Genomic DNA, 13032 nt, shown 5'->3' with positions numbered 1-13032 from the left:
TGTAGGAAATAGACATCATGAATAGATTTAATCTTTCTCTGAGGTTTCTCAATTTATCAAAATTTGATTTATTGGTACTTGATCCAAAACAGTAAGGGTGTAACAATTAATCTATGAATCAATTTTTATTTAGTGTTTTTAACTTTTTGTGTGATTGTTTGGATGTGTGTTTAATTTATTCCAGCACCGGAAGAGGATTGCACTCAATTTCGTTGTAAATGTACAATAATAATAAAGTTATTCTATTCTATTCTATTCTATTCTATTCTATTCTATTCTATTCTATTCTATTCTATTCTATTCTATTCTATTCTATTCTATTCTATTATTACGATTCAACCAGATCAATCTGTCTGAGACAGAATTGAATTAAATCAACCTATACCATTACAAAATCCTTTCAAAATTAGACAAATTGATGATAAACCTTGGAAAATATCATTTGGATTGAGACATGATTGTAGATTTATTTTACTATAACATAAAAACGACTGAGTGCCATCAAAGAGGACAACACACGGGATGGCAGCAAAAAATGATCAAAAAACTTTGAATTTTACAAAGTCGGTCATACAATGTTGTAGAATGTTCTAATAATGTTCAATTCGTATCCTCCGGATTGTAGGCGGGACCATTAGCATAGAGCAACCCCGCCACCTTTCCCCTCCCTGTTGCTGAGAGCTCACAGCAGGGAGCTTCTGGCCCACCAAGCGTATTTCTGTGTCTTTTTCAAAGTGATTTTTTTGTCTGCTCCAGATTTACAGCAACTTGTATAAAGAAAAAAATCAAATTTGAGCTTAATTTTCTTTATGTTATCAGAAAATCCTACAAGAACATGTGCAAAAGGCCAAAACACTATAGTCATTGGAGTGGGTCTTTAATGAATTCCTTTTCATTTTTCATCTAAAATTTTTGATTTATTAAAATGTACAAATTAAGTGAAATGTATTCTGTTTGAGTTTTAAGGAGAATCACCTATTTAGGAAGCTCAATTTAAAAAAACAACATATTTGGACATGATGCAATGTAAGACATTCAAAGGTTGACCTAAAAAAGTCTAACTAAACAAACTTATAGTCAAAAAGTCTTTGTTTTAGCTCCAGTGCTAGTAATAATCCTCTTTATAAGGATGAGTGATTCTTTTTTTTTGTTTCTAATCTGTACATTATCATAGTACCTGTCAATTTTATGACCCAATTGTGGACTGCATTGTAACGATGGTATTTAATCATTCCGCACATCATTGTTGGAAAACATCGTTTTCAGCTCACAACACTGCAGTCGATGACACCAGTCGTCCCTCAACGTAGTCATCCTTTTGATGGGAGTGCCATTAGCAAATGAGAATTAATTAGGCAGCTTAATTAGAGAAATTGGTGCAGGAGTGTGTGCAGCTGGGGACGGGACGTTTTCAGCGGTAAATGTTGTGTCACATTTGGATTTCTACTAGCAAAGCGTGCACTCCGTTCATTATCTTCGTTGTATTCTGTCCATTCGTTATATTCATTACATTCATGGTCAATCCAGTTGGAATAATGACATAATTTTGTGGTTGTGCGGAGCTGAGTTTGACTCTTTTGTGTGCCATCACATTACAGCGCTCTGAAAATGTCCTCCATGACATATTTATGTCTGAGCAACGCAGCGTTCCTCCTCCCACTCTCCGCTTCTCCTTCCAGCTTCTTTGTAGCTTTCTCTGAAGGAAGATGGGTGTTTGAGGGGGACGGATCTTTCAGCCATCATTCACCGTCTGACTGACAGCTCAATCTGATACACAGATTCCATTTGCTATGCTTTTACAAGCACACGGGCTGATAACACAGCCAGATGCCCCCTACACATTTCACTTTGTGTTCACGGGCAGACACGAGTGCATATGCGCTTTTGCCCATTCCTCCTCCTTAAGCTGCCTCTCAGGGCTTTTGTTCTCCTGCGAGCCAATCCTCGTGTCAATCTCCTGTCGGCTGCACCTCGGACCGTGCGCTTCGGGGAACAAGATGGGAATTGGTTTGCCTCGCTGACACTTAGATTCAGCCTGAAATATAATTCAACTAGCTCAAGCAAAGGTAATACGGCCGCAGCAGGCAGGAGTTCTTTCACACTTGACCAAACAAAATGATAGCCTTTGTTTCACACGCAGGGTTTTGTAAAAGCGACCCTCGTGTTGTGGAACTACGCAGCCTCCGTGCAGAGAGGTCTCAGCTTTGACAGGTAAGGTTGTTGAGGTTGGATCCTCTGAGAGCAGCCACTCAGCCCTTTTGTTAGTGGTGGAGAAAAAGAAGGTCAAACATGGCGATGATAGTTGTCATTCTGCAAGAGGTGGATTTGTGCGTTGAGGTCACACTGGCGGCTGAGTGAGCTGTAGACACACACGACACAGATGGAGGATGTGCGTGGAGCAAAGACAGCTCTATTCATCCTCACTACACAAGAACACAGGCTTTTTTGTCTTCTTTGTTGTACCCCAAGAAGACTTAAAAAATCGGTAGAAAAATGAATCAATTGGTTTGTGAAGCATCCCAGTTTTGTCGACTATTTTACACACACGTCCCTCCTGTTTCTCTGTCACTGACAAGCAAGATGCACAAAAGGAAAAGACAGCTTAAAGGAATGTGGGCTGAGAGGAAGAGATGAAAAAGAAGAGTAAGTGCCGGATGTATGCACACATGAAGAGGGGACCTGAAAGCAATGGAGGGTGGGCAATTGGCTGCACCTTCATGTTGTGATCTGTCAGCACTGACAGTGGCTGAGTGGAGCGAGCATGCTTCTGTGTCCCCCACGGTCAGTTTCCATAGAAACACTGGTGTTTTTCTCCAGAACACAAATACTTTATGTTCATCCTGTTCGTTTTGTATTACAGACGGTTAACATGACGCTTGGAGGGGCTGTGCAGAAGAGAAAAGAACTTATAATGCCTCTCTTGTTGACTTGTATGCATCACAGGATCATCAGTTGACCGCCTACCGTCTGAGCATCAGGCTGGGGGAAGTGGAGCTGCAGCTCCTTCCCCTCCGTAGGTCTGAGGTCAGAGTCACAATTTGCTCGGCTGTCTTGCAGTTCTCCAATTTGGCTGTCATTTTCCAACTCGAACAGCGACCTATAACTAACTAAAGTGGAGAGGGCAAGATAACAATCAGTCATTTGGAATAATCATTTTCATGAGTTTGTTTGGGGAAATGCTACAGTAAGCTTAAGGCCAACGAGTTCAAGATGAGGTGAGGAGGGAGGTTAAGGGGAGCCCCTGGTGGCGAGGCCAGAAACTACATCAAGTTTAAATGGAAAAAAAAAACTGTTGCAACCATTTCTTTCAATGGAGAATGACAGAAAGCAAATCCACAGAAGCTGTGTAAAAACATTGAGTTGGGGCTATTGCAACAGTTTCTAAACAACACGGAAAATAAACAGTAAAAAAATATGATACACGTTCTTGTTCGTTGAAAATGCATGACTCATGTTTCTCTGTAAGTAGTTACAACTGTAACTTTGACTTCAGTTAAAACTTGTAACTTTTATCCTGCATTTAGAAACCCTGGAATTGACTGAATTGAAAAATCCTTTTGATTTAACCTTTGTGTTATCTTTTGGGGTCCAGATGACCCGACGTTTACATTAATGTGTGATCCCTTACATGACAGGATTTCATGACTGCCACAGACACCTCGGAAGATTAAAATGTCCTTGGAAAAAAAAAAGTTCAGCGCGCTGTCTTGTTGGGTCCAGATGAAGGGTTACAATTGTAAATCAGAAAAAGTATTAAATTTGTTACACCCCTTTTGGGGTCTAGGGGATCTGGAATAATTCACCTGTACTGTTTACATACTGTAAATACTTGTTTTATACCCTCTCACTGTTATTTATTCCACTTTGCACATTGTAGATACATATTTATACCTGCTAAAGCACTCTGGATGGATGCAAACTGCATTTCGTTGCTGTGTACCTGTGACATGTGCAATGACAATAAAGTTGAATTCTATTCTATTCTATTCTATCTGGAGGAGCATAACATAAATAGCATGAATTGGGGGCTCGTCCGGGATTCAGTTACCATCAGAATCTATTTATTTTGTATTTGTGGGTATTTGATAGACTAACTTTGGTTAACAGTTTGTCCTTGTGGTTATACTTAATAATTCTTAAATTGCTGTAGCCTGACATCTCAAAGATTTTTTTATTCCATCTTTTAGGAAATAGTTTGTTTCTTGTCAGATTCATTAAGTTATATCCGCTAAAACAAGTTTACCGTTTCTCGCCACACACATCCTGAACATTCAGCCCCTTAACTTTGATACAAGACCGCTGGGCTAGCATGCACGCTGAAATGCAATCCTGTAAGTGGATTGTAGAGTCTAGACAGACGTGGGTTCATCTCTATTGATGTGCCGTTAAGATCAGAGTGCCTTTCTGTCTGTACACTGATGGCCTTGTTCAGCCCGGGTCATTAAGCATGGGATCCAAAACTGGCCATTAGTGACAGCATCAACAGCAGACACTGTGAAGCCTCATATCGCAGGAACCCCTTCCACCGCAGGCTACGTTTGTGCCTTAAGCCGCGACGCAGTAATCTCAAACTAAGGATTTCCAAACAGAGGATGTTGGAGAATTTCCTTCAGAAGTTGAAGTGTTTTGACATCAATTACAATGATGGATGACTGAGGAAACGGGGCTCGAGTCCTCTCGCTCAAACACAGATGACCAACCCTCATTATCACCTCTCAAACCTTCACTGTCCAGGCGTTCAGTCGCCTTGGCAAAGAAAAACTTTCATTTTCCCTTATGAATGTTATCTTTTGTTTTTTATGTTGCTGTCCCTGAACAAATGTGGATGTCTGTCTGAGTGTGTGTGTATTTGGGGGGGTTGTTTGGCTGGGATTGAGCTCACTGACCTCCAGCAGTCATGTCATGAGCACAGGTCACCAGAAGCCGCTGCCTATCACCAGCCACCTCCCCGTGATGCTGCCAAGAGAGCTCGTCATGTCACAGTTGACCGTGGGAGCCTGAAATCCAGTTTAATGTTTAACTTGCAGAAGCTTCTCGACTCTGTGTGTGTGTGTGAGTGACGGGGGGTGTTTGCTCAGAAGAATTTTTCAGGCATGCTTGTTTGCACATGTGTGTGTGCCCAAAGATGGAGCATGCTCACTCATATTCCAGCAGACATGAATATGTTTACGAGCAGATGGAATTATTAGGACGTCTGTATGTTTCTGCAGAGGAATATGTGCACAGTGACAAACCATTGATTTGTGTTTCTTTCATTGTGTGTTTGTTCCTGTCCTTCACTTGTGTGCTCATGTGGGATTTTAGTTCTCACACTTTTCTACTGTTAAAAAACCCAAATAGAAAATGTATTTAAAGTTTGATACAAGTGATCTGAATGTTTTTGTGGTTGAATTGACAGGATGTACAGTAGATTAAAGACCCACTCTGATGAAAATCCAGTTTCTAACATATTTTTGGGCATTTTTCCTATGATTTATCATAACTAGATATATGGCATTACCTGCAATAATGCTAGTGTGAATGCTTCAAATTAGCCTAAAAAGCTAGAAAAATGTCTAAATTAGCCAAAACACCTTGCAAAATGTTAAAGTATTAGCTAAAATCCAGATTAGCCAAAAAAAAAAAAAGTCAATTTTGCCAAAACAGCTAACATAATGTTAACGTCGGAGCTCCAGTATTTATGTTCTTTGATTTACTGTAATTTGTTAATTATTAACACGATCAACGTAAGCGTGTTAATAATCATGTTAACAACACGATCAGTGAGCCGCTTTTCTCCTTCAAAATTTGCTGAAATTACGTTCATTGTGTTAACGGTTGAAAAGTTACAATATGTTAAAGATTTTGTGTTTAAGCGTCACTGGCAACGCCTTAGGTGTTAAAAGGTTAAAATAATAGCCAACTCCAAATTAGCCTAAAAACTGGAAAAATGTCTAATTTTGCCAATATTTTAGCATATTGCTAATACATAAGCTAGACTCAAAATTAGCCTAAAAACTGGAAAAAAATCACAATTAGCCAAAAAACAGCTAGCATGTTGCTAAAATAAAAGCTAAACTCCAAATTACCCTAAAAAAAAATTGGTAGTTGCTGAACCTTTTAAAGTTCTAATGGTGTCTAGCTGAAAGTATGCAGAAGTTCACACGTTTTAAAGTGCACAAAGTTTTTGAAGAATTTGAGAAATTTCTCATTAGTTTCCTATATTTTGCTCAGTATTTAAAAAACTATAAAGTTTATTAATACCAACAGTACTAGCGGTAATGTCCTGAACGAGCTGAACGTTTTGATACAGGGTTACTGAAATCGTTGAAAGTGTGATTAAGATTTTACATGCCAATTATGTCACTATTAAAAGACCACTTGGGAGACTTTTACAATAGATCTAAAGATGATCGGAGTGGGCCTTAAACCAGTTTAGCTTTAAGCGATCAGGCAGTTCTTTTAGACAGGATTTTCACAGCTGCTTTCCTCTTGATTACAGTTCAGTTTGACGGTGTGGACAAACCTCGAATGTCACCCACCAAGGATGGGAAAGGTCGCCCACTCCAGCGACACTCCAGCGGGTGTCTGGTCAACACCAAAATGACCTCATTGGACCACTGCAGCTCCCCCGTTGGGGAGCGAATCGACCCCACAATGCCTCTGGAGAGCCAGTTGTGAGTCAAAGAATAAGCCAGAGTTTGTGTCCATGTTTTCTGAGCTGCATGTTTGTGTTAAATTTCTGTCCTCGCTGGTCGTAGTTGGTACCATGGAGCCATCAGCAGAACAGATGCAGAGTCTCTGCTCCGGCTGTGCAAAGAGGCCAGTTACCTGGTGAGGAATAGTGAGACCAGCAAGAATGACTACTCCCTCTCCCTCAAGTAAGGACAGCACCACAATCCACACAGCACAAAAACACACACGTGTTTGCAGTAATGTTTATACACAGAGCACTCATCTGTATTATTATTTCACTGCCCCATTAGTCTGCTGACTCTGCGTTTTCTGTATGGTCGCCACGTGTCGCCCTCCACATCTCCTTGGTATCCCCCCTCTGACAGCGGCGGCTCCACGGTTTCCTGATCTGCCCATAACTCACTTAATAGCGGCCTTTCACTGGCGACCTCTGCTCCGTCCAGCAGAGGGTTCAGCTGCTCTGATTGGTTTAGTCTACATGCTGACATCCGGATGAGGTTTCCTCTGCGCTGAAGCCAGTGGGGCAGTCACATCCCATTCCTTTGACAAGAATGGGCAGCTTTGATGGTGGAGGGGAGGTTGTGATTTTTCACCACTATGTGTGAGAACCACAAACCACTGCAGTGCTGTCAGAAACCTGAAACGTATCTAAACGGTTGGTGAACTTTGGCAGTAAAACTCAATTTTTTAGATTAAAAAAACATATTCTAGAGAAAACTAAAACGCGTTGAGAATTCTGTGTCTAATAAGTAAACAGTATGCACATGGAAACATTATTTACCTTATAAATACTATCATTCTCAATGAAGAAGGTTTTTCTATGTGTGACTCTCAGTCGTTTATTTATTTATCTGTAACTGTATACCATATTTTTCCAGAAAGATACTTGTTTTCTATTTTATATCTCTTCAAATGACTTTTTGAAGAGTACTTCATATTGTTTTACAGCACATTAAGTTCTGTTATGTCCTGATCACAGTAAAGTTTTTTTGTTGTTTTTTTTTTAGAAAATTTTGGAAAATCTATGTGATAATCCTTGAATGTTTATAAAGTCTATTTAAAAATGACTTTTCTGACCTTCTAACTTCATTTATAAAATAAAATGCAGCTCAGTCTTGTAACTGTCAGAGGAGTAAGTCATCAGAAGCAGGATTTTCCTTTCTGGTCCACCTTTTTCTCAGCTGTGGGTCTGCATTTGTGTTGTGTTTGTAATCATCTTTGCTGCATTGGCCTGAATCTGAGCAGACAGTGTGTCCCGTAAAACCTCAGAATTAATTTGGCTGTTTCTGGCTCCTGTCAGATCATCAATAAAAGCTTGTGGCTCAGCACGGCTGGAATCCATGCATGCTGCTTTCATCCCTCCTCCTCTGTGTGTTTTATTGAAGATGTTGTGCTGTAAATCAGTTTCAAGACTTTTCATTTCCTTTTTATCTCTATACATGGCTTTCCTTTGCTTTCATCTAGAAAAAAAAATCCCAAATCTGTTTCCATTTTTAGGATCCGTCCTTGAGCTCACTAATGAATGACCTTAAGTTGAACTCGCATAAAATCTCGTCTTTATGGCAAACTTGGTTAATGACATCCCTGCTTCCTGCTGGTTTCCTGGATGCTGTGAAAGGTTACTGACACAATTTAGTGGGAAATCATCCACACTAAATTATTTCCATGTTTTTTTTTCATTGTTAAATCATTTATCAATAAATGGTCCAAACAGATCCATAAAACATATTTTTATTCTCTCATTTATTTATTTTGTTTATTTAGGTATTATAAAACTGTTTCTCTTAAAACAACAGTGTTTGTTGTATGGTCAATAATTATTGTAAAAAGAAAATTTGTGTCACATAATTTTAAGAAATATATAATGTTGTGTAATTTGTTCGATGCATACTGACAAGAAAGGAGAGTGCCTTTGTTCTTGCATCAGTTGATTGAGAGAATAAGTTCAATAAAAAAAAACTGTGTCTAATGCACATATACACTATTTTTGGATTTCAGAGAAATGCCAGATACCGTAACATACTGCAAAGACAAACATGTTTAACATTAATAGAGTTCTCATTGCAGAAATGCTAGCTTTTGGATCTCCATCTATTAAACAGAAACGCAGTAATAAAGGAATTTTAGGACTTCTTTGATTAACATTTCTCTACATTTTGTTGAATCATGGAGTGAAACAGTGGAAACACCATTTTAGGAGCTTGTGCTGTGAAGTTATTGATTCTCTATGATTCAGCTAAAAGTAGAGAAATCACAAAGCGAAACATTTACCCAGCAGAAATGGTCTTTTTACTGCTGTGGACTTTCTTTTTTCAGGGTTAGTCCTGGAAGTTTTTATGGCCGTGGCATTCATAACGCTGGCTTCAGCAATGTTAAGATTGTTATTGACTCTAAAACTCTTTTTTTGTTTTAAAGACGTGTTTCAAAAGGGCCCACACTTTCTGGGATTTATATTTCATTCTTATTAGAAATACACAAGATTTAAACGTGAAAATATGATCTTTTTTCTGATGTTTTGTGAAGTGTTTTGCAGTCTTTTGACTTTAAGACTGAGCATGTTGTAATAGATCTTCAAGGCTGTCTTAACCGACTTCCTCTAACTTTGAAGATGAGTCGTTACTATGGCTTAATATTTCCTGACTGACAGAAGACACTGATAATGTGTGAGCGGCATTGTGTCACTTTATCCTGAATGCCCTGCAGGGATTCCACAAGGCTCTATTCTGGGACTTAATGATCTCTTCTATGTAAATGTACAAATCACCTGCCAGATGTGTGTCCACTTTTAGAAGTATTCACCGATGATGTTGTAACGTCTAAGTCTGGAGAAAAACTACAGCCCTGTTAAAGATAAGTGCACCCATGAAATTCACAAGACAGACCGGATCGATCTAGATGTAGTTAGTTTTGATTCTTTTGCTTGTCACATTTAGAAATGTTATTTCCAGACTGTAACAAAGTGCAGCTTTCTTAAGAGTTATATGACTTCTGGATTACTTCTAAATTACTTTCTTTCTAGTACCTGCTGTAGTAAAACATGAAGACTGAAGCAACAAATGTGTGCAAAAGTTATATGGTTTAGAAATTATTACTAATAATGTATTTTTAGTAAAGTGAAGGCATAGGAAGGACGAAGACTGGACCTCAGGTTTAGTTTTTTTTTGTCTGTAAAGATGAAAAATGACATTCTATTAAAAAAAAAGGTAACTGAAATTTAAAAAAAAAAATGTAACCTGGTGCCTTAGAAAAACAAACAAAAAAATCTAACTTAAAAAAACAACTTTTAACAACAAGATTGACATATCTTGGCTCATTGGAAAGCAAAAGTAGACACACCTATTAGGAACACAAAAATGTTATAGGTTTGTCTAGAGAGAAAATAGTCTCATTCAGTTTATGTGGGTGTGTGTGGGGGTGGGGGTGTGTGTGTGTGTGTGTGTATTTCATGATTTGTAACTCATACACAACATTTTGTGTTTAACTGTATATGCTTGCAAATATGTATTCACAAGTACAAAAATGATAAAATTAAAAAAAAACATTAAAAATGCGATTTACACACACAAAACTTTAAGGTAATTATAGTAGTTCAAGCTAACTACACATAAAAATCTTTAAAAATTACATAATACACACACACCCAAAACCACATTTACGCACAAATCTGATGTGAGATTATTTTCACATCTCCAAGATTTGTGTTAGTTCTGTGTTTTTGTGCTACTAGAATGCTTACATTTTTTTATCAGCCGCTTTGAACTTAGATTGTGAAAAATATCTGTTGAAAACTTGACATTTTCCCACTTTCTTAAACAGATATGCCCAATGATTCATCTAAAAAAGCCAAAATATGCAACACAAATGTATCTCTATTCTCATCTCTTTTGAGCTCCAATTCCTAGTCACAGTAGCAGGCGGCATTGGGTCCTCCTCAACACCCAAAGAGCGTATTGGGTCGATCAGCCCTACGTCCCATTCCGCTCCCTGGGTGTGGAGATGGAGGGGGGTGCTGCCACGAGAGAGCAATGAGTTCTGAGACTTAAAAAAAAAAGTGTTGAGTATTTTAAAGATGGTACCACCCCTATCCTCTTATACAGAAAAGGGAAAGAAGTTACAAATCAAATCCAAAGTTACACACAAATTGTCGGACACAGGTTACAAATCAAAAATTACACCCATGCAATTCACATGAGACTGTTTTCTCTCCTTATATTTGAAACCTAACATGCAATTTGGCATTATTTAAGTTGAAGTGAATTTTAAAAAAATAATGAGTTACTTCCAACACTGCGTGTGTTTTGCAGATTGGCTAAAACAGCAGTTCATCTGCATACAATAGAACCTTGAAGGTTTATGCTTTTGTGTTTGCATGCTAACATAACTGATTCGACAGAGGATTGTGCCTCAGTCATGAGACTTTCAGAGAATGATTGGAGAACAGGGTCACTACCCTACAAATGAAGTTGCACTGAGTCCCGACCCCCCCACACAAGCTGAGTGGACACCCAAGGTGTAGAGCCTCCATGTCTGAGCTCCCTGAAATATGCATGAGGCCATGAGGTGGCACAAATGTGAACTGCATTATTGATAAAGACAGGCACCGCGGAGACCTCCAGCCTCACGAGTCCTCTGGTCAGAATTGAAATCTTTTCTAGTCTGTTTTATCAAATGTTTTTTTTTTGCTTTCAGCTTCCTGCCCCACACCTTTCTCCCATCCATTTAAACATTTTAAACCCCTCTGCTGGTCTCTCAGAGCTCAGCGTCCTCCTGTTCCTCATCTCTTGAGAGCTTAGCACAGCTTGTTTCCACTTCCACCAGTGGATACTGAGAATCTGTTTGAGTGGTGACATTAAACCCAAACAGAGAAAATGTCTATAAAAAGTTTATTTTGGTTCTTAAACCAAAGACTTTCAGTTTAAATGTCATCAGAGAGGTCAGGAGGGACTGCTACATTTTGGACGATGTCTGTAGAAAACTCACAAATCTAATACGCCAAATAATCTAATATGTGAGGGTGGAGAAAAACTGTCAGACTAACCCTGCTTAGAGTGTTGCTGGGTTCAAATCAAAGTCATAAACCTCAATAAACACGACAGCGGAGCTTCCCGGCGGGATTCATCTTGATATCACGAATAGAAGTATATGAGCACAAGATGATAACACAAAGGGCAGTCAGCTCCAAAGAAACTCCATATTCATTTTATCAACAGCAGTGCAGCGCTCTCCTGTTGTCTGCAGGACTGTAACATGATAAGCAGTCCTGGACAGCGACTGGAAAACCAGCTGGGATTCTAGAAATGATGCTATTGATGTGTTTGCCTTTTTAAGTGTGGCTCTGTGTAACCTGATCCCGTCCTGCCTGCACCCCCAGTGCAGATTCATCAAATGCTTTTTTGTCCAGAGTGTTTTTTTCCCCCCAAAAAATGAGCACGCTTCTGCTTGCAGAATCATCATAGTGGAGAGATCTGCAGCAGGGACGTTTTTCCAGCTCTCCTCAAATCACGCTGAACGTGTTAATGATGTGCCCAGATCTGGCTGCCAGGGGGGCAGTAATGGAGGAGTCTGATAGTTTTGTTTACATCAGTTTTACTGCACAACCGGCTGGCGGTGTTCTGCCTCAGCTCCTCCATTAAAAAAAAGCTTTTTAGCTTTGAAAATATGTTGATTATTGTCTGATTCGGCTCAAAAAGTAACAACTGCTATATCCTTAAATGCAGAGCAGGTCGGATTTATTATAAGGAGATTTCTTAATGGGCATTCCTAAATTTAACCCAGTAAATTTGTTTTACTAAACCTCAACCTCCTCCCTATGAAAAGAAGTGAGACATGGGATCTGTATGTTTACAAGAGAACTAACAATTTTCAAAAAAGTACCCTCAAGTTATCTAAAATAGCTGAATTATTTGTCATTTCCAGCTGGATTATACATAAAGTCTTAACAACAGCTGCGTGTAGTTTGCACAATGACACAACCCCTGCAAGACCCACTGCTGGTGAGAGTATTGATGATATTTCTGCTACTTTACATGCACTTAGCCTGCATGTCCACACTAGCAGTAATCCTACGCCCCAAGTTTAGCTCTGAATGTGGGGCAGCTGTGTGCTGTCAAAGCCTCATGGGTGGATGTACTCACTTTCTAATCTAAAAAACTGTGTATCTGCATACATTATAAAACCACTCCAATCGTCTTTTGAGTTGGTTTAAAATAGGATTTTGCCTTTTCATTAAAAAATGTGTCATTGTCTAGAATGTAGTTTCTGCAGAGTGGCAGTATTTCATTAGAAATCTGTCTCTTAGGTGTGGTTTATCATCTAGAATTGAAACTCTCTGTTTACATTCTCACCGACTAGTTTACA

General features: G+C 39.0%; 1 protein-coding gene across 5 annotated transcripts in view; it reads left to right on the top strand.

Moving 5' to 3' along the window:
• LOC112160996 (SH2 domain-containing adapter protein F) overlaps positions 1 to 13032 on the top strand; it is a 103879-nt gene that overhangs the window by 86746 nt on the left and 4101 nt on the right. For 4 of the 5 annotated variants that reach the window (XM_024295945.2, XM_024295941.2, XM_024295940.2 and 1 more), the window contains 2 exons: positions 6482 to 6656; positions 6741 to 6860. In XM_024295945.2, the coding sequence (XP_024151713.1) occupies positions 6482 to 6656; positions 6741 to 6860 (295 nt within the window). Of the gene's footprint in view, positions 1 to 6481; positions 6657 to 6740; positions 6861 to 6965; positions 8032 to 13032 lie in introns of those variants that run through there. The other variant, XM_024295944.2, reaches the window with a different exon arrangement.

Source organism: Oryzias melastigma, linkage group LG3 (assembly GCF_002922805.2).
Source record: "Oryzias melastigma strain HK-1 linkage group LG3, ASM292280v2, whole genome shotgun sequence".
Classification (NCBI taxonomy): domain Eukaryota; kingdom Metazoa; phylum Chordata; class Actinopteri; order Beloniformes; family Adrianichthyidae; genus Oryzias; species Oryzias melastigma.
This window is presented reverse-complemented; position numbering and strand designations above follow the sequence as displayed.